Consider the following 23,001-nt stretch of genomic DNA (forward strand, 5'->3'; position numbering starts at 1 on the left):
CTTTTCCTCTGCTATGGTGCTGTCTCCTCAGACAGCTTCTACTCTCGTTTACCAGCCTATTTTTGCATACAATCAAGATCTTGACCCCTCTGTTTATATCAGACAGATTCTAGATCTGACCTAATATATAAAAAGTTGTTTTTATTTTGGGCTGGAACAGACCAGCCAGTAAAGCTGGCTTCCATGCAGCTTGGGGCTGTAGTGTTTAGATGCCACATGCCTCAAAGACGTCTGGAACACACCCTAACTAAGCAGACGTGGGTGGCTTCAAGATACTCCAGAAGGCCTGGCATACACACACTGCATGCTGCTTGCATCCAGGCCACCTAAGATGGCTTTGTACTGGCCCAAATAGGAACAGATCTTTTCCACTCCTATTTGGGCTGGCTCCAGGGTGGATTGGGGCTGCAGCATGTGGTTGCTGTGGTGCTGGGCCAAGTGGTGCTGTGGTGGCCCCAATTTGCCCTTTACCAGCGGTCTGTTCCACCCCTTTGAAAATTTGTGTGGGTTTTTTTTAATATTAACTTAAATCCAATGGTTAGTTCCAATTAGAGTATAGCCATAAACTCGGGGAGATTGACATAAATATTGACTTACCATTCAACACTAGTTTTGGTGGGTCAATTCTGCTTGGGATTGGCAATTGGATGTAAACCATTGTGTTGGATCTGGCATTGCACAGAATGGAATCCTATGAACTGGATGATTTTGAAGATGGAGGAAGGACATTTTCACCAATGCTCAATCATCTGTGTTTTAACATAGGTAAAAGAAGCCATTGGTTTTTTTTTAAAAAAAAAAATCTGAAGTGTTTCAGAGCAACAGGTTCTCACAGGTATCTACCAAAGCATAGAATTAAAATGCAGGAACACCAGTATATTATCAGGTACAGTTACTATAACTTTTACACTTTATTCCAGGAATCATGCAGCGGATTATAAATGATCCTATTTATAAACATTTTCTACAGTGATTCATTAATGGCAGCAGACATTTATCTAGCATATATCTTGCCAATCTCTCCTCTCTTTTTGATTGGGTTATTAGATTAGAGGATTGTGAGAATGCTGGAGATGTAATTTATCTCAATTAGAGGGGGAAATTTTACCATGTTTCCATGACAGGTTTTTTTCTTTCGTCAGTGGACTTGTTACATGCAGGCAGAGTGATAATATTATCAGTTGGATCCAAAATATTTTCAAATCAATGTGTTCTCAGCAAAATGCAGGAAAACTTGAATGGGGTGCTGGTCCCACTTTTCTTCAACATTTTTATGAAGGATCTGAATAAATGGGGAGAAAATCCTTCCCAGATTTTCAGTTGACTGGGACGAATTGTTACTGTCTCAGAATACAGTAATAAAGTTTAACATGACCTGATAAAATCTTAAACTGGGCTGAAGCAACTAACATTAAATTCTGCTGAAGGATATGCAAAGTTCAGACTAACATAAATCTATTTTCAGGTAAGAGATGGGAGATATCCGGATCAAGAGTAGGATGTGAAAAAATATCTTGGAAATGCAGTCAATCATAAACTGAACATGAGTCAACAATGTGACGCAGATGCAAATAATAATAATAATAATAATGGAAAATGAGATTATAGGTTGCATTAAGAGATCCACTGTTTCCAAGTCATGAGAAATAATTATGCCACACTTTATGTAACACTATCCAGCCTTATCTAGATTAGTTTGCTTTGGGCACTGCATTTTAACAAAGTTACATATGAAGTTGAATGAATTCAGAAGAGAATGGATGTGATCAAAGCATGGAAAACAAATCCTATGAGAAGCATTGAGGAATTCTATGAAGAAACACTGGGTAGGGAGGTATCCAGACCGGCACGTTGCGTCTACATGGGCACCACCATTACGACGTCATGGCTGCACTGTCTCCAAACAAAATGGCGTGGACATGAGACACATGCGCCGCTCCTTTACATGGCTGCGCCAGCAATACAGAGGAGAAAGGGCTGACCGCTGCTGTCGGGGTGTCCTTGGGGCATGAAGCCCCAAGGATACCCCTTTCCAGGCCGTGGGGAAGTGACTTTTTGCTGCTTCCCCAAGGCCTGGAAAAGTGTGGCTTCCAGGGCTGCTGCTGTGGCCACTCAGGCCCCGATCCGTAGGGGAAAGGGGCGTGTGCAGGCTGCTCCAAAGGGGGGGTCTGTATCCCGCCTATGTTTTCATGAGAAAAGAGGTGGCCCATCTACATTTCCACATACATGGACTCATTCATGCAGCATTTTAGATGCCTACTAAAGACTTTTGTTCAGTAACTGGCCTCTAATATTATTATTTGGGGCTAAATCTTGACTCTTTGCAACATCACTTAGCTTGAAGCAGAGTTAAAAGATCAAAACATTAGGAAGCTATAATGAAGATGAATTTTAACAGGCTAATGGATATACACTAATGCACTAATATGCATGGTTAGCATGATAAATTCTAATGAGGAATCCCATTTTGTTGATGTCCTCAGAAGCCACATTTATCATTATGTGTAATATAATTAAAAGAAAATTATGATTATTATTTATAATCTATCAAAGTCCTGAAGCTAAGCATAATCCTGCCACATTGAAAGTATTACCTATAAAGCAACTTTGTTGTTGTTGTTATTTGCCGTCAAGTCATTTATGGCTTATGGCAACCATATCATGAGTTTTCTTGGCAAGATTTGTTCAGAGGATTTGATTTTGCCTTCCTCTGAAGTTGAGAGAGTGTGAGGTGCCCAAGGTCACACAGTGGGCTTCCATGACTGAGAGAAAATGCAGATTCTGGTCTCTAGAGTCGTAGCCCAATGCTCAAATCATATACCACATTGGTTCACATTTATACAATGATGCACACAGTATATTAGTACAAGGTTTGGTCCATAATTAACATGACCTCAGCCCTTCAGATTCATTACTTTTGCTGCCAGATCTGAGACCCAGGCACATTTCAGTCTCATTTGCCACCTGTGTGGCACATTCCCACACACATTATTTAAAAAACAACATTATATTGTTCTGTTACACTTTTCATCTACAGTACATTTTCTCAAGTTATAGAATGTCAGTCTTTGTGGCCTGTTCATTTAAAGAACAAGAAAGAAAATGAGAATCATCCAGACAAATTTTCTCTAGATTACATCTTCTTTAATGTAGGGTTGGGTGACATAAGATCATCCAAATATTGTTAGACTGTAACTCCCCAAATCTCTCACCATTGGCTATAGGGCAGCTTGGCTGATGCATGCTGTGGGCCAGCATCTGAAGGGCTGCAGCTTCTTCATCTCTACTTTAATGGTCGACACAGAAACCATAGATATTCTTGTTGTGGAATTTTCAATCAGATCAACAGGGAAGAGAGAAAGAGGTGGTGGAAAAGAATAGTAGGCTGCATTAGTACCAGTACTAGTCAAAATATCAGATATGGTTGTTTATTTTTTTTTAAGTGAACAATCCAAGGCATGTGGAAGATCCAATATATATGTGGGCATGTGGGTGCATGTGTTGTGTGTGAGGCTGAAGGCTCAGAGAATTGCTATGTTTAATTCAGCCTACCAAATCGGGAGACAAATCTCAAGTTTGGTTTTTGTGATGCGGCTTTAAAGTCTGGACATATATCTTCACCCTTTCCCAGGTGGTGCCAGGTCTTTCTGGCTCATTGTTAAGGTGTTTGTAGACGTGTTGTGCAACTGGAAGAATGGAATATGAAAAAGTGAAACACAATGGGAGGGACTGGGGCTCATGCACTCATGTCGCCTCATTGCAATGGGGATTAAATTTTACTGTAATTTTATTGCGATTTTAATAACTGATTTTTATGCTGTTGTATTTTAAATTGTGGATTAGGGATTGTGTTATTATTTTACTATGTTTTATTTTGATTGTAACCCACCCCAATCCTCCAGGGAGAGGTGGTCTATAAATAAATAAATAAATAAATAAATAAATAAATAAATATAATAATAATAATTATTATTATTATTATTATGCACTTGGCCCATCATTCCAGCTCATGAACCTTCTAGTACTAGTTAGCAGTAGTGGCATAGGGAAGTATGGAAGACACACGCACAGAGGGAGTAAACCCTCTTTGAGAGTTGGCAATGAGCTTTCTATGAGCTCTAGCAGCAGCAGAGGAACTGGAAAAACTCCCCATCCCTCATGTGTGGTATAGATAAGGTCACACAGGATGCAAGCCTCACTGGGAATAGTGGCAACTGCTACCGCAAATGAATGTCTTTCACTGTTTTGCTGGCCACATGCATAATTCTCTTATCCTTCACCACAATCCTGGATTCACATATCATGTGGTCCCATTTTACTTAGATTATTCTCATGCCTATCTTTACAATCAGCTGACCAAGAAGCTGTACCTGCCAGCCCTTGCCTGCTCTGTCTCTGTGACATCACAAGGTTTCTCCCCCCTGATATGCTAGGAAATGGGATACTGCTGAACTGGCAAAATTCACAGCATGTCATGGTTTCCTCTCATGGACTCCAAATAGGGAGCCAGGGAGGGCATGTGCCATCCCAAGCTGAGCCCCTCTACCTCCAAAAGGATCAAACATCAAGATTCAGATCCAAGACTCCTGTGTAGTCGAGCCCTTTGAGGAATTACAAATCAGGTGTCCTAACTGATAACCATCTTTGCATTAGCTTAATAGAGTCTTATATATATATTTTTTCCATGATATATTAATTTTATTGTTTGAACAATGAATAGTATGGCTGTTGTGACCATATTTACATGGTTAAATATTTACCACACTTTTTAGACTGATACCTTCAAATACAAAGTTTCAGCTTTAAATATTCTGTATTATTCTTTTTCTCACTTCTGGGCAAAAGAAATGGACTTTGATGGTAATACTCTGAATTTAAGCATAGCTTCTTACTTCTACCACACACGCATGCACACACATGCGCACGCACACACACACACACACACTCCTTGAGGCTATTTATTTCTCTGTGTGCCTTTGTTTGTTATTGTTATGTACCTTCAAGTTATTTCCAACTTACGGAGACTCTAAGGCGAATCAATTATGGGGTTTTCTTGGCAAGATTTCTTCAGAGGAGGTTTCCTATTGCCAGGGCCGGCTCATCTATAGAGGCAAACTAGACAACTGCCTAGGGCGGCAAAATTTAGGGTGGTGCAGTGCGGCAGCTTTTTTTGTATATTTTTTTTGCATAATTAAACAATATTAAAGTGAAAACTCATTACAGCAAGTGACGTAAAAGCAAGCTACTGTATGATGGTTTCTTTGTACAATGGCTAAAACATAAATATGCGCTCCCCTGCGTCCGTGGTACAGTCACATGGTACATCATCTGCCTTCTGCATACACTTTCAATGTAACCTCAAGGTCAACAGCCCTCACCGCCCACCCGCCTTACCCTTGGTGCCACAACACAGAACGCCAGTCGTCAATTGTCTTGAGTTTACTGTTTACTGTTTTTGATTAAAAAAAAACATTTTAGGGGTAATAACCACCTGTTGATATATTGTTTCTTTATAGTTTTGCACTAAAACACTATTTTCCTGTGTTTCTGTGTTTTTTTTATTGAAACTCCATTCCAAATGTCACAGCAATAAAAAAAAATCTTTAACCTGTAAAAACTTAGGCCGGTTGCACACCGGCACTTCCGCACCGCCCTAACCCTAGTGCGTGCCCGTCACGCACTAAACGGCGGCGGCCCTTCCATATGGCTGCCGCCATGAGGATGTGACGGCCGCGCCGCCTCTAGACGGGGCGGCACGGATGTGACGTCCTCAATCCGCAGCAGGGCGCCTAGGGCGCCCTTTCTGCGAACCAGGAAGGAGCTCCGTTTCGGAGCTCCTTCCTGGTCCGCGGCGCCGCTTTGCTTCGCTGGGCGCAGCCTTCAGACGGCTGCGCCCAGCGAAGCAAGGGAGAAAGGGGCCAAGCGGCCCCTTTCTCCCCCTCCCTGCCGCCGCGGGGTGTCCTTGGGGCTTGAAGCCCCAAGGACACCCCTTTTCAGGCTGCGGGGAAGTGGCCTTTTGCTGCTTCCCCGCAGCCCGAAAAGCGGCGGATTGGGGCCTCAGCGGCTGCCGGTGTAGCCGCTGAAGCCCCGATACTCCGGGGAAAGGGGCGGGTCCAGACCACCCCAAATGGGCGGTCTATAACCTGCCTTAATTGGCTTTTTGACTAATTCTCAATACTATGACAAGAGATTGGAATCTAAGTTTTATGTCATGTTTAGCTTCAGTGGAAATCAAGGGGTAAAAATAATTATGAGGGGCTACAGGGGTGCCAAAATATTTCTCGCATAGGATGGCCAAATACCTAGAGTCAGCCCTGCCTATTGCTTTCCTCTGAAGCTCAGAGCATGTGACTTACCAAGCTCACCCAGTGGATTTCATGGCCAAGTGGGGAATTGAACCATGGTCTCCAGAGTCCTAGTCCAACACTCAAACCACTACAGCACACTGGCTCCCTCCCCACCCCCAATCATCATTGTCATCAACATCCCTTTGCCTGCCATTTCATCAGCTTTGGTACTCACAGCATCAAAGGTTTAAACAGTTTATACAAACAAACAAACTACAAATCCCAAGATTCCACAGGATGGAGCTATGGCAATGAAAACAGAGTCAAATGGCATTATTTCTGCAGTGCAGCTGCAACTGCTCCAGGTAATAAACTAGATGTAGCTTTTTGGATCAGGTAAACTTTCTGCATACTCTTCAAAGGCAGCTCCACCTAGAGCACATTACTGCAAACAAAATTAGGATGGGACTAAGTCATCTCTCACTGTAGTCAGATCAGACATCTCTAGACACTACAGCAAAAACCTGAGCTTCCAAGAGCGCATTCAAACTTCAGGAGGAGTGTAACCCCCTCCAGCACAGACAGAATCCCTCTTCTCTGATCTGCCTTTTAGGCAACCAGGATTATCTCTGTCTTGTCTGGATTAGCAGTCTAGGGAAAAGAGAGAACACTCTTAAATGTAATTAGAACATTAATAGTAGAACCTTTAGAGAAAAGGGGTCAAAGGAAGAATGTCCATAGCAAGAGGATATACAGAGGACCACAGTTTTGAAAGAAAAAGAAAAAAAGACAAAGTGAAGACAGCTACAATTTAGCACAGTCTTTTCATTTTTTTAAAAGCAGCTGTATTTTTATTATGACACTGGTTGATTTGTATCTGATAGCAGACTTTTGATAGATATTGTTTACTACTTCCTCTACTACTACTATTACTACTACCTATTATAATTATTATCATGTTCTAAATTGCAATCTACCTCACCTCTGCTCTGTGAAGCAGTTACATAGGCAGGCTTTATTTGACAATAAGTAAATAAAACTGGAATTCTGTAGTGATGAACCACTCATTGCCATTTTTGTTATTTTTCCTCTGTCCCAGTACTGCATAAATTATTACAAAATCCCATGTTGGTGAGGGGAAAGCTAAATTATTAATGTAGTCCAAATCAACTGATGTTGATAGTTAACGAGCGATTAGCAATTTCATCCTCAGAGTTTTTGCATTGGTAGAAATGAACAGAATTTATACAGGCCAGGCCTAAAGGGTTACTATACACAATTTTCTTATGGAAGCAAGTAAAAAAGCAAATGGATTTGCACTTCCATAACCTGTAAAGTGCATCTCCCTTCTGGGGAGATAGTACAGCTTTCTTTACATCATAGCCAGGAACCTCCCTGCAGGAAAGTTTGTCCCCTTTTGTTCATTACAACACAAGCAAAAAGTGGAAATATCTGCTTGATGGTGCACCGGCATGCCTCTGCAAATTGCAAACATCCAAGCAGCCAACAAATATTTATCTGAAATTGCAGAACTGCTGTACACAAAATCTTAAGATGCAGTTGGATACGTATAGAAGCTACTGCTTGGAATGTCATTCTGAGTAAAAGGGAACATGTTTTTACAGAAACTACATCTGGTGATAAAGAGATACGGCTGGGATGCTACAGCTAGCTCTGTGCCTAGATAGACAGCGTTTTCACCCTGAGAGAGCGAGCGGCAGAGGAAGTAAAGTCATCAAGAATATCAGTCTAGGTAAGAGATAGATAGATTAGGCAAGGCACAGGGGACATTTCTGGTAATCCTAGCAATCTGACTCTAACAGATTGTCACCCTATAGGCACACACCCTATGGGCATACAGTCTTCGAGAGTGTAATCATGTCCAGACACGGTTACACGCCCAAAGCAACAGATTCAACACTTCATCTTGCTGTTCTCTGAAATGGATAACAGTTCCATAAAAAGAATGGGCTTCATTTAAGATAAATGACTGGAGGATTTTGCATGTAGATTATATGCCTGAAAAGGGACCAATCCCATCTAATCCTGGAAGCTAAGCAGGATCAGTCCTGATTAGTACTTGGATGGGAGACTACCAATGAAGATCAGGTGTTGTTGGCTATATTTCGGAGGAGAGAACTGGAAAAAACACCTCTGAATATTTCTTGCCTCAGAAAACCCTATGAAATTCATAAAGTCATCATAAATCAACAGGTGACTACAAGGCACCTAAGGAGAGATGAAGAGGGAGAGAGAAATATCTCAGGACACGTTTGGCTGTTCATTTTTATTTCCACTTCTTATGGTTCCCCTTACTCTGTTTTCATGGGTACTTCTGCAACCTTAGCTCTCTTCCAGCTTTCTGATATGCCCTTCTTGTGTACTTGTGATGATATTTTTTACTACACTCAGAGAAGGCGTCTGCCATTCTTAGTTAGTTAATTAAACTATGCCCCTAAGTGGAGGGTATTTCATATTTGGTGTGCAATCACAGAGAAGGCCCTCTTTAATGCCTCCCAAAATGTATTTCTCCCACTGGTGGGACACAGAGAAGGGCTTCACCAACAAATCTCAGTTTTCCCTTAAGTATCAAGGTCCCAAGTTTGTTACAACTTTAAATGTTATCACCAACAGACCAGAAATGCATTGTCAGACAGGGCAATTTTTTGGGAACAGGTTAACATGATTTCTTCATGGTATTCCAGCAATAGGTCTAACTGCTGCATTTTGTACAGTGGACCCTTGTTATACGCTGGGGTTTGGTTCCAAGATCCCCCATGTATAACAAAATCTGTGGATGCTCAAGTCCCATTAAATATAATGACATAGCAAAATGGTGTCCCTTATAAAAAATGGAAAATCAAGGTTTGAAATTTGAAATTTATACTTTTTTGGAACATTTTCAAACCGTGGATGCTTGAATCCGTGTATGAAAAATCCATGTATAAGAAGGGCTGACTGTACTAGCTGGAGTTTACAAGTTGTCTTCAGGGGCAAACTCAGGTACAGTGCATTGCAATAGTGTAATCAGGAAATTACTAGTGCATTGACTACTGTGTCTGAGCTATTCTTGTCCAGGAAAAGCCAGAGCTGATGAACCCGCCAAAGCTGGCCTTAAGTACTCTGAGCCACAGAGTCCGGCTGAGTGTCCAGTGACAAAGTTGGATCCAAAAGTACTTCCTAGCTACATACCACTTGGTCCTTTGGGGGAATGCAACATTATGTAGACAGGTAATTTACTAAACTCCCATACCTAATAACCACAGAATTTCCTCATTATCAGGATGCTGTTTCAGTTTATTGGCCCTCATCCAGCCCATTACAGCATCCAGGCACTGTTCCTGTATCTCCACAGTGCTAGCTGACTCCAACGACAAGTAGAACCAGGTGACATCAGTACACGAATGGTACTCAACCCCCTTGTCCTAAGTACAGATTCCTAAAACATTCCAGATCAGTATATATTATCTTAGTATATATGATAAAAATTAGAAGCTTGAGGCATCCTCTTGGTCCCACCATCATCACAGGATCGCCTGTGAAGACACAAGAGGGAGCCTTCTTGATGGCTGCTCCCAATCTCTGGAACTCCCATGGGAGGCTAGTTGGGCCCCCTCCCTGCTTGCCTTTCACCAGCAAGTAAAAACATTTTTACTTTGGCAGGCTTTTTAAAATCATAACAGTATGGTTTTTCTGTGGGTTGTGTGGTTTAGTCATGTTTTTAACTTTTGTGTGTTTTTACCATTAATTTTATTCTGCTTACAGGAAGCATACAAGCATACAGGAGTGTGATTACCTTAGATAGCCCTGATAAGACATCTGTACTTAGGACAAGAGGCCATAGTTAGAACAGAACATGGTGAAAAACAGAATGGTTCCCAATTGGCAAAGGGGTAAGGCAAAGCTGCAGTTTATCACCTTACCTGCTCAATGTGGATGTAAAAAAAACATCATATAAAGTGCAGGGTTAGACTTAGAAGAAGGAAGACTGAAGAGAGGAGGAAGGGACATCAACAGTTGGATATGCAGATAACACCATAATACTAGCAGAAAACATCATAGACATGAAACAATTAATAAGGAAAGTCAAAGAAGAAAGTGCAAAGGCAAGCTTACTGCTGAACATAAAGAAAACAAAAATAATGACCATGGAAGAGCTACATAACTTTAACCTAGATAATGAAGAAATCAAAATAGTTAAAGAGTTCCCATATCTTGGATAAAACATTCTTGACTGCAGTCAAGAAATAAGAAGACTAGAAACAGGAATGGCAGGGACAATAACTCCAAGAGAGTTATTGTAAGTTACAGCAAGAGATTGATTCAGCATTGCAAACTGTAGGAAGCTGGTGCTGTAATAGGAGAGCTGGAGGTTTGCACCCAAAACTTGCCTCTTGACTGTAGCTCAGCCTCCACCCCCAAACTGGAAAATTTGCACCCTTGTCTTCTACCTGGAGATGACTCACAAAATTGTAGATTCAGGACCAAGCCCTGAGATCTGGCAACCCTAGTTAGAACTGATGTTACTGTTTACAAGACAGAAATATTCTGAGTTAAGTGTAAATTAAGATAGTATATCAGATTCAGACATTACAGTATATCAGAACTTGGAAAAATTACTTTTTCTACTACAGTTCCCAGAATCCTCCCACAAGCATGACCATGCTGATGGGGATATTCTGATAGCTGTGGTACAAAAAATAACTATGCAAGCTGTGTGCTTATTATAACTCATTTGAAAAGAGAAAAACAACAAGCTGCTTACACTGTGAAAAGTTCCATGTCCCATTTAATCTCTTTCAGGAGTATATAGCATAGCATCTAGTACTACAGGACTTTTCTTTATGGTATCTAGCTTTATAGGGTTTTGTTTTCAAAAACAAACTTTGAGCTTATGGTATTAAACCTTTCAGTCTCTTTGACACAATACTGCTTCCAAATGCATTATGTGGATATTTTGTGGTTTAATAACATCTATTATTGTTTCATTTCATAATAACCTATAGAAATTCTTAGAAATACAGTTAGGATGGCATAACCAGATGATGAAGGCATAACCACATTTTACAAGGAGAAAGTCCAAAGGGATAACAAAAATGGTAACTTTCAGGACAGCAAAGAAACTCCATGGGAATCTGGAAATACTAGCATGCAACATAAAAAAGGCTCCTTCACTAACTCAGTTCTTCTTTTACTGCAAATGAACAACTTCGTGATACATTTTTGCTAAAGCTTTGCAAACTGCAGCCTTTTATTTTTCTCTGCAAATTACAAGGCTTATTAAGGATGGTCGAACCACACTGATGTTCTGTCTGAAAGAAGATTTTAAACAGGCCTGTCCCACAGAGCTCATTCTAGTAGCCCTCCTAGTGACAAGAATATTTTCTTTATTTTTGGTACTAAATCCTGCAGTGAATAGCAATTTTCAGCTCTAGACATTAATTGCTTGCACTTGGAATTTAATGACTATGGGTTAAACCTTCACTCAAGCTGTAACCAAAAAAAAGTAGGGTAGATATTAAAATAATAATGAAAAACATTCATCCCTCCAAATTATGTGAAATCCTCATCAATAAATCTCTAGAACACAAGCTTCTCGGCTGACTGTATTAAAAATGAATTACAAGAACTCAGCTTGTACCCAGCAGTATTTTTCTGCAGATTAGTTGATGACAGTTTTAAAAATCAGTTGGCAGCTTTAGGCTATTACACAAAGAACTGAGTTCTTGGCTGGAATAAAGTTATTCAGTAGTTTCATGCTACTATTAAATGTGTTCTATGGATTTCTCTGGGAATAAGGCTGTGTAAATATTATAGTTTTTCAGAGTTGATGTGATAGCTATTCTTAGTCATGGTACACAGCTCTGAGATGAGACAGAAGGAAACATGCTCAAGTTTGTTTTAACTTGAAACCATACCAGAACAGATGATGATTATACCTATATAATTTCATCTTCAAGCTTCTGTTCTAACATAGTATGTACACAACCAAGACTGCTGCTGTTAAATAGTCCTCTTCTTCTTCTATTTTTGTGCCACCATTCATGTGTAACCAGCATGTCATAATGGTTTGAACAGGGCACTATGACTCTGGAGTCCTGGTTTCAATTCCCACCTTGGACATGAAGCCCAATCTTGGGCAAGTCACACTCTCTCAGCCTCAGGGAAAGAAAATGGCAAACCTCCTCTAAACAAATCTTGGCATGAAAATTCCATGACAAGTCTGCCTTAGGGTCATCCTAAATAATAAAGACTTGTACTTTTACAAGGTCTTTAGCCCTCTCTGTAAAAGTGTACTAGTGTCTCACAAAACTACAAACCCCAGAATTCTGTAGCATCATGCCATGGCAGTTAAAGAGGTGTCAAATGGTATTATTTCTATAATGTAGGTCCACCCTATGTTTTATGACTACAGATATTAAATCTTTATATACAGCTATGGCTCATGATGAAGTTCAATAAGTAATAGAGGTTTACATCCAATGTTAGTCCTTGCTTGAGTACAACTAACAAAATAAATGAGAACTGTTAATTGGATTTGGGCCAAAATACTTTTGTCACAGACGAAAAACACAGATCTTCCAACAAATTCTCCTTTTGAAGTATTGGAAATCACAATGCAGAGGCATTCTTTTGGATTCAGTAATAAATGTTATCAAATAAAAGGGCTTACTATAGGAAGTACTACACTAAACACAGGCAATTTTTTGCATGGTTTAATTGGAAAGGAGTATAGTTTTGAATTAAGAAGAAAAGGTATTATGTATTATGGTACAAATATTGTTGACTTCGCTGGTCAACATGACTGAGCAGTGAATTATTTATTTTGATGGATGTAACAGACCCCAACATTAGGTTTGCATGCCACAGGTATTAGAGATAAATAGCTTTTTAAAGATGTATTCTCATATAAACTATATTTTACATTTTTAACAGATTGCACGCTCCCAGTATACAGGTAATCAGCTTTGTCTTTAAGACTTTCATCTCAGTAACATTAGTGTAGCTAATGTATATTTAGCTTAGCAGGAAGCTGTACAATCTTTTCTTGAATAAAAGATGTTTCTGGAAAAAACAAGAATAAGCATATATTAATTAGCATCCTGCTAGTGACTACAAAGACATAGCCAGACAGTTCTCTGATCCCCCACCATTCTCACCAGTTATTGGGGGGGGGGGAGTGTTCCAGTGATTCTATGGTGATCCACTGGTCAGTGAATGGACAGCTGGAATATAGGGGGGATACAGACTGCCCAAAAAGGGTGGCCTATCCACACCTTGTTTTTCTGCGCAATGGAGCCGCAGCGGACAAACTGTGCGGCTCCCTCGCGCAGCAAAAAGAACCCTTAAAAAGCAGGTTCTTCTTGTGACACGTTTGTGATCCTGCAGTGCGCCAATGGTGCACTTGTGGCATCACAATGATGACGGGACGTGCAGACGCTAAGCATCTGTCGTGTCAAAATGGCAGCACCCGTGTGTACAGGGTGCCGCCATTTTGGCACCCCCGTCATGTGCTAGGGGTGAGGCCAGTATGGGCAGTGCGCCCTCGGCCAACCCCTAGCACATGATCGGGGCACACTTTAGGCCCGTCTGGAGAGGGCCATAGTTCCACCTGCTGGACAATACAAGGTTTCAGCCATTATTTTGGAAGCTTTGATATGATGTGAGTTTGTTTGGCATTCACAATGGATGGGTCTACCATGGTACAAACTGGAGCAGCCACCTTTTGTAGCAGTAATGCACTGGAGGAGAGTTATGGGTGCTTTACATTCTGATCAGCACATTTATCCTCATGTGCAGCAGAAGGATGGTGTTTCATTACTAGTATTATAGTAAGACCCAACCATTACTCTGACTAAATGTTGTGCATGGAAAATGGGGGAGGGAGAATTGTTTACTTTAGGCAGGAAAATTTCTTGGAACAATCCTAGATGTTTGAGCAGTCAGATTTATTAAACATTTTATAATCATATGTTAAGTTGCTGTGGAGTGTGTGTGTGTGTGTGTGTGTGTGCGTGTGTGTGTGTAGATTTTATAGCTAGATTTTATAGCTAGATGAATATAAGCGCCACCAGATGAGTGGGAGGATTTCAGCTTGTATCAATGCAGCTAGTTTTCATACAACTAATTCCAACTGAAAAGTTTCCCCTCAGGAATTAGAAGTAGAAAGGCTTCCCCCCAAGGGAAAATTACTCCCAAGGAATCCAATAATTATATGAGTTCAACAAAGGCTGTTTTTTTTAAATGCATGGGTATGTATTCCATTGCTGGGTTTAATGGTTGAACACAATGTTATGTGTGTTTATGTGTATGATTGTTGACTATAATATGTGTATCTTTTATACAGTTGAACCAGTGTGGTTTGAGCATTGGACTATGACTATGGAAACCAGGGTTAAAAGCCCTGCACAGCCATGGAAACCTATTGGTGACCTTGGTCAAGTCACACTCTCTCAGCCTCAGAGAAAGGCAAAGGCAAATCTGCATCTGAAGAAATCCTTCCAGGAAAACTCTTGTGATTGGGGTTTAGCTTAGGATTGCCATAAGCTGGAAATGACTTGAAGGCATACAGAAACAACAATCTTTTATACAGGTTTGAAATGAAAGGAACTGGGGCCCTGTGTTGTGTTGAGATTTGTGGCATTTGAATCAACAGAGGATAGCCTTAAAAAAAACTATGATACCACATTGGTAGATGGGCATCTTTGACATACAAGAGAACACAGAGAACTCTAAAAGGAGTTGAGTGAAGTCAAAGAATTGTTGTGTTAACAGGCAACTACATAATTCTGCTTTACAGTCTGTAAAGGTACTAAAAACTGGGGAACAAGAATGTGATATGAACCTTGACTTGATCCATGTGTACTCATAAGTAATTCTGATTTCAGTGGGGTAGGTCCACCTCTAAATATGGTATTACAGCTTCAGCAGACCGACTAACTCACATAACAGCAAACAGCATTAAGAACTTTTGTGTGGATTTCTTAAATGCTAATGGTGCCAAACAAAGAAAGTAGCAACTGTCTTGGCAAAGTGCCATACGTAGATGTACAAAATTCTGTGAAGCTGCAGTCATTCATAAATGTGAATCAGTGGAGTAAACAGAGTTCAGCACAGTGCACACACACACACACTCTCCGCGTCTAAATAATTCAACACAATTCCCTATTCTGACGAAACCAAGCTGCCTGGTATCCCTGCTTATGTATAATGCATATTTACAGATCTAGTGCTGTCTAGAATATCCTTAACATTCCACTATAACCAAACCAAACCAAAAAGTCACAAAAATAGTTCTTACTCCTGTTACTTCCTCTTCTGTAGGTATGCATGTGTGCCAGATAGCTAACAGGATAATTAGATTGTCCCACCATGCCACTGTTCAGACTAAAGCACTTTACAGACCACCCAAAAGGGTGGTCTGCCGGCACCCATGTTTGCTGTGCGAGGGAACCGCAGCGGATAAACCGCGGGGTTCCCTGCACAGCAAGAAGAACCCACAAAAAGCGGGTTCTTCTTGCGGTACTGTTGTGACGTCGCAAGGTGCCAATGGCGCCCTTGCGGTGTCACAAGGGCGCCGAGACATGCGGATGCTAGGCGTCCATCACGTCAAAATGGTGGCACCCATCTGTATAGGGCACCGCCATTTTTACGCCTTCGTTATGTGCGAGGGGCAAGTCGTGTCAGGAAGCGCCACCCCTCACGCATAACAACAACGCCCAATAGGGCCCATCTGGAACGTCCCCCTACTAGCTTAATTTCAACATGGCTTAACAGAAAGGTCATGTTATTTGGTGGCTAGGAAGTCAGATTATACATGGGTGTGTGTGTATTTGGACTCTCCACTTAATTCAGTGGGAATGTTTCAATTTGCACTTTCTTTTACTGGAAAAGTGATTAGAATGGACTGTACAAATGCTATGGGGCAACATTTGAGGTTGGCCAGACGCTTGAGAGTTACTTTTTGGGAGGAATGGGTGGGAAGTATTTCTGAGTTTAAAATAATAAAAGGCTTAATACATGTAAAATAGATGAAAATTAACTGAAAGCAATTATTAATAAATTATTCATTAAATATTATTAAATTCATTAAACGTCCTCTGCACTCATTAACAAGTTAAATTCTCTACTCAAATTTAGATTTATTTTTGCACATAAACAAACCTCAAATGTACTTGTTGTGTGTTGTGTGCCTTCAAGTTGTTTCCAATTTATGAAGACTTTAACGTGACCCCATCCCAGGGTTTTCTTAGTAAGATTGGCCCAGGGAGGTTTGCCTTTGCCTTTTTCTGACATGAAAGGGTGTGATTTGCTCAAATTCATCCAACGGTTTCCAACTGAGCATGGATTTGAACCCTGATCTCTTGAATCCCAGTGTAAATATCAAACCACTACACTACACTAGCTCTTTAAGAGTTTGCAACTAAACTCTGGCAATTAACCATAATTTCATTTAAAAAGAAATAAAAATTGTGGAGAGTACTAGGAGCTGCAACCCCCACCCCAAAAAACCCTAAAACCTGCCCGGGGGGGGGGGGGGGGCAGATGCAGCTCATGGGCCAATCTTTCCCTAGCCTTGGCCTGGAACTAGGTTCTGAGAGAATTAAGGATTTAATGTGCGCCAAAGCTGCTATGTTGAATGTTATAATGTATTTTCAAGAGGAAGGCTGAGCACCACTTCCCCAAGAGCCAGTTGAACACTCTTCAATCTTTCAGCCAGATGCAATGCATTTTCTCCCAGAAGCTGTGTTGGACTCGATTATGGAGCCAGTCCCAAAAAAACAGTGTTATATTTTACAGTGTGGTGTAGTGGTGTGATAAATGGGAATCCCTCCATTGATCAGGGCCTTTTTCCCTGGGAAGGGGTGCTGGAATCTATGAGGAGGATGACATCACTGTGGTGTGAGGCAACCAGTCAGAGGGCAGTTAGAAAACAACTTTCTGGATCAGGGGTAGGCATCCTTTTTGAGCCGGGGGCTGGGTTGCTGTCCCTCAGACAACTGGGGGTCCAAAGCCAAAAAATAAATAATTAAATAATTTTTTAAATAAATAAATAAATAAATAAACTGGGACAAATGTGGGACAAAATTTTCAAATGGAGGACACTTTTTTTAAAAAAAATGGAGGACACCCAAAAAAATTTGCTGATTTTTTTAAAAATGTTAATATAAATGCATGTTTGGGAGGCTTCTATAGACAATTGCCCCCCTTGCCCGCCGTTTGCCCCCCTTGCCCGCCTCCTCCTGATAGGCCAAAGGCCCCACGCCCTCACGCGAGAGGCCAAAGGCTTCGGCGGCAGGACCGGGCTGGGGCCGGTCCCAAGGCCTTGCCGGGGCGCATCCGGCCCGCGGGCCGCAGGTTGCCTACCCCTGTTCTGGATGGTTGCTGGAGAGACCAAGGGCCCGAACAGACAGGCCAAAATAAAGCTGATTTGGGTCACTTTGGAGGTATGCTGTTTAAATGATGCATGTGTCCTAAGAGGCCAGAAGCCATGCTCCAGTCCTAAGTATTGGAACACAGCTTTGGTGCAGCTTCTGGCCTCTTAAGATGTGGGTATTATTTAAACAGCATACATCCAAAGTGACCCAAAGTTGCTTTATTTTGGCTTGTCTGTTTGGGCTTAAAGTTAAAGCAGTTGAGACAGGAAGAAGGCCTGAGGGAGAGCAAGGCCTTGGCCTATGGGCCTGTCTATGAGTCAGAGAGTCAGGCTTGGGAGCATGTTCATATTTGGCTGACATGATTGCGATTTTGTAATTGATACTTTACGTTTGTGCCTGGAGGACTAGTGTCCTCCATATCTTACCTTTTAATGTTCTGTACTTCATATTAAACCTTTTTTTCAGTACTTTGCCTCTTTACACTCCTTTTAACGGCCTTAGCTCAGCTAGTGCTTTACTGATTGTCAGTTATTTTTTATTATAGTTATTTGTATCTGCTCTTTTCTCAGAAATGGGACTCAGAGTGGCTTATTTATTTTATTTATTCAGAGTATTTATATCCCACTCTTCAGCCACAAAGACTCTCAAAGTGGCTTACAAAATGGTTAATTAGACGGTTCCCTGCCCTCTGGTTTACAATCTAAAAAGACACGACATTAAAAAAGGTTAATCATTGGGTGGCTTTAGCAAGTATTTTTCAGGATGAAGGTGGTCTCAAGGGGCCCCATCCAGCTCAGCAGGAGTGAAGTAGAACCATAACCTTCCCATGTTGTCATTGGGTTCTTCTGCTTCTATTTTATTCCCTGGGGGAAAATTTAAGACAGGGTAGGAAGCAGAGAAAACCTTCCCAAGTGGTTTGAGTGCTGGACTAGTGCAGCATCTGTTTTCCACTGCTGTTTTCCACTGCTTTAACTGCCATGGCTACATGCTATGGGATTCTGGGGTTTGTAGTTTTGTGAGATATTTAGCCTTCTCCGCCAGTGAGCTCTGGTGCCACAACAAACTAAAGGATTCCAGGGCATGGAACTATGGCAGTTTTGCACCTACTCTTTGCATCTTACTCTTAGTGTCTGTTTTACATACTTCTGTGGCACTTACCTCACTCTTAGCTTTGCGCCTTACTCTTAGCAGGGGTAGGCAACCTGCGGCCCGCGGGCCGGATGCGGCCCGGCGAGGCCTTGGGACCGGCCCCAGCCCGGTCCTGCTGCCGATTGCCGCTGGGGCCTTTGGGGGGCAATTGTCTATAGAAGCCTCAGAAACATGCAATTATATTAACATTTTTTAAAAAAATCAAGAAATTTTTCCGCGTGTCCTCCATTTTTTAAAAAGAGTGTCTTCCATTTGAAAATTTTGTCCTACATTTGTCCTGGTTTATTTATATATTAATTTTTTTAAAAAATTATTTAATTATTTACTTTTTGGCTTCGGCCCCCCAGTTGTCTGAGGGAGAGCAACCCAGCCCCCGGCTCAAAACGGTTGCCTACCCCTGCTCTTAGTGTCTGTTTTACACACTTCTGTGGCACTTACCTCACTCTTAGCTTTGCACCTTACTCTTAGTGTCTGTTTTACACACTTCTGTGGCACTTACCTCACTCTTAGCTTTGCGCCTTACTCTTAGAGTCTGTTTTACACACTTCTGTGGCACTTACCTCACTCTTAGCTTTGCACTTTACTTTTAATGTCTATTTTACACACTTCTGTGGCACTTACGTCAGGCCTAGCTTTGCAGCCCTTCTGCCCACGGTTTACTCTGACCACCTTAGCCCCTGCAACCACCCTCCAACTCAGAGTAAAGTCGGAGGGGCTTGGCTTCCCAGCCCTGGAGGGACGTGGATCTCCCTTCCCACTCGGGACCCCTTGCCTTTCCCCGGAGATCAGAGGAAAGCTGCAATGGCTGAGCTTGCCCTGGGAAAAGTGGGCAGGGCGGGAAGGCGACCTGGGACCCGGGAGGAACTTGGGGAAAAGGGGCATGATGATCAAGTGTGTTTTTGTGAATGTGTATTATGAGAGAGAGAGAGAGAGAGAGTGTGTCAACGAGGAGGGCTTGCTGGACATGGGGGGGGGGGGGTGTTCTGGCTTTCTGGGCGGGAGCCTGCCCTGGCCCTCCCCCTCTTCTCTTCCCTCCTCCTCCTCCTCCTCCTCCTCCATTGCTGCAGCCTGGGCCTGGGCCGGGCACTGGCCGAGAGGCGCCCAGGAAAGAGCCCCCAAAGTGCTCCTCCTCATCGGGGGCCATGTGGCTCCTCTGGCTGCTCCTGGGCTCGGCGGGTGAGTGGGAAAAGCGAGGGAGGGAGGCGGGATGGGAGACCGAGGGAGGACTGCTAATGCTGCTGCTGGGGGAGGGGCAGAGGCGTCTTGTCCTCCTGTCCTCCTTTTCCAGGACGCGCCCTCCATTCCAGCCTTTCCATCTAAACTGCACGGATTTATAGCACTGGAGTTGTCTTCCTGAGCTTTTGCTTTTGTTTTGCTTTCCTCCATTTTGAGGCTCCTGGTGGTCCTCCTTTTGGGGATCTGTCTGGTGGACACTCTGGGCGGGGAAAGGGAAGGGACACACACACACACACACACACAAACACACACATGGGATGGGCTTTCCTTGCTTCAGGCGCCAGGGAAGACTTTGGTGGCCGCTTTGACTCAGTTTGGAAGAGGGAGGGAGGGCTTTGCTGTCCAGGAGGAGGAGAGGGGTTTGTGTGTGCGTTGTGTGTGTGAGACACAACAGCACCCCAAGTGTGTCCTCGCCTGGGCTTTGGAGGGGCGGGGACCTGAAGGCTCACTCACAGCGAAGCCACAACACGGGCAACAACTTGGGAGGCCCTTTGCTCCCACTTTTGTGTGTGTGTTTTGTTTTGAGATGGCAACTTTTGTAAGTCTGTGTGTATGTGTTTTGAGGTGGCAGCTTGTGTGTGTTGTTTTGAGGTGGCAACTTTTTGTGTGTGTGTGTTTTGAGGTGACAATTTATTTTTGAGGTTGGCTGGGATAGTATTCAGCTCCAGCGACTTGTTGCAATACCTGAGGAGTTGGAATCATGGCTTCTTGGTGTGTTGTGGTGTGTGTTTGTTAGCATTGGCTGTATACACACTGCAGAAACAATCCCGTTTGGCACCACTATAACTGAGGAATTCTGGGGATTGTAGTTTGTTAAACCTATTCATTTAAAGGAATTCAGAAACTTCCTATGTGATTTAATCTTCAGGCGTCCCAGGATCCCTCCTTATGTTCAGGGAGGCCTTAATAAAGTTGAGGGTTTTGCCAATACTTCGGTCCAAAATACACTGCAGAAATAATCCAGTTTGAGATTGCTTTAACTGCCCTGGCTCAGTGCTAGGGAATCCTGGGAATTGTAGTTTAATGTGGCCCACTACTCTGACAGAGAAGGCTAAATGTCTCACGAAACATCGGTTCCCAGATTTCCCTAGCATTGAGCCAGGGCAGTTCAAGTGGTCTCAAACTGGATTATTTCTGCAGTGTGTTTTGGACCTTCTTTATTAATCCTAAAGTTAATACTGTAAACTTTAAAATGGTGCCTTGCAATAATCGTGAACTGTACGCAGCAGAGCAGCGATGTGGTCAAAGTGTCCTGTGAGGAGCTTGTTGCTTCGCCCTTTACAAAAGTTATTATTAGCTAGTTGGTTGTGGCGCTAAGGTTTTGCAAAGCGGCTTACAATTTCAGACACTTATAACACACTAGTTGAGATCATCTGCTTGGATGAGCTCTATCCTGGGCTAAGGGAAAGGTAGGGAAATAGTAGAAACATATGCAAAAGCCTGAGAAGTGCTTTTATCCAGTCTTTCAAAGAAGCACTGTAAAGCAATACTACTTAAACTATCTAATGTGTGGGACTTGTAAGATTCCCCCCCCCCCCAGTCAGCCAACACCATTTTTGTGACCATTGACTACAATTATGTATCTCAGAAGTACAGGGTGGGGCAGCAGCCAATAGCCCCCATACTACTACATTGAGTAGCCCTGCTATTTAATATGTAGACAGTGGCCACTCACTCCAGATTCGTTTTGCCTCAGAATTCTTCAGATCTTGCCTGTAATGTAAATCTGTCATTGATTAATACACACTTTTATTGCTAGGTGCTATCTTGGTGTAGTTTTAAGAATTATACATGGAACTGCAGGCCCTTCTGTTCCCAAAGTGTCTCTGTTTTGGGTTGTATTAAAAGACACAGTTCTGTTAATCTGTGTCAGTAGACGAAGAGATCTTGTAGCAGCACCTTCATTGGGCCTAACAGGCAACAGGGCCTAATAACATCACCCACAGGAATAAACTCTTCTCGAATATGGCCACATAGCCCGAAACACCCACAAAAAACTATGGATGCCAGCCATGAAAGCCTTCAACTTCACATCACCCACAATGTTAGAAGTACTTTTACTTGATTATCCCCCAATGTGATGTATGCCATGCTTTGTCAACAGTGTCCCCTCTCAGTGTCAAAGGTACTTTGTCTACTGTTCTTGATTGGTGTTTGTAATAATGTTGACCAACTTTTCTTGGTTGTAACATTCATTTCTGTGGTTGTGTGTTGCTCTTAAGACTTGAAAGCCCTGGTCAGCTTGAGAACAGATTTCAGAAGAATATGAATTTGTGTTCTTTAAATCCTCTTTCATTCTTGACCAGAGAGAACCCTCTGTTTGATAAAAATGGGACGCTTATCAACAGTAAACATGTATCTAATAAAAATAGCTTTTTAACCAATAAAAAGTAAAAACTATTTACAGGTAGTTTTTTGTGGGTTTTTCAGGCAATGTGGCCATGTTGCAAAAAAGTTTATTCCTGACATATTTACAGGTACTTTACTTATACAAGTAAACAGAACCTGAAAGACTTTCCCAACTCGGAAAGAACAAAATACAGGTGGAACCAGATGTCAAGCTGTTTCAGTCTGTTGCTTTAAGGCAAGAACTTCCCACCCCTTTCAGATTCACCAGATCAGACAGTTGGGGAATACTTAACTGCGGATAACATGGAAGAGGCATTTTAACATTGCTAAACAGGAGACCTTGCAAACTGAAGACTGATATATATGTTAAAACCTTTGGTCTAAATCCAATTGGTAATACCACTGAGTGTGGATTGAATTAATGAAAACTTAATAAGTCATTACTTACATAAATCCCATTGAATGAACAGGTCTATTTAGGTATTGTTGTTATTATTATTATATTTGTATCCTGCTCTTTTCCTAGCACAATTAAAAACCTAGAAAAGTGCTACATTAAAATGGAATTAAATTATTACAGTATTAAAAAGATTGCTTATGAA

The 23,001-nt window shown here is 42.0% G+C and overlaps 1 protein-coding gene across 3 annotated transcripts in view; it reads left to right on the forward strand.

Annotated features, from left to right (window-relative positions):
- Positions 1-19,886: 19,886 nt before the first annotated feature.
- The window catches only part of LOC149314590 (low-density lipoprotein receptor class A domain-containing protein 3-like), a 217,161-nt gene continuing 214,046 nt past the window's right edge, over positions 19,887-23,001 (forward strand). For all 3 annotated transcript variants that reach the window (XM_089521439.1, XM_089521440.1, XM_089521441.1), the window contains exon 1: positions 19,887-19,990. In XM_089521439.1, coding sequence (XP_089377565.1) covers positions 19,957-19,990 — 34 coding nt within the window. In that variant the 5' untranslated portion in view covers positions 19,887-19,956. The remainder of the gene's footprint in view (positions 19,991-23,001) is intronic.

This window comes from Sceloporus occidentalis, unplaced genomic scaffold (genome assembly GCF_023333645.1).
Source record: "Sceloporus occidentalis isolate IW3139 unplaced genomic scaffold, rSceOcc1.0.p SCAF_4, whole genome shotgun sequence".
NCBI classification, from domain to species: Eukaryota; Metazoa; Chordata; class Lepidosauria; order Squamata; family Phrynosomatidae; genus Sceloporus; species Sceloporus occidentalis.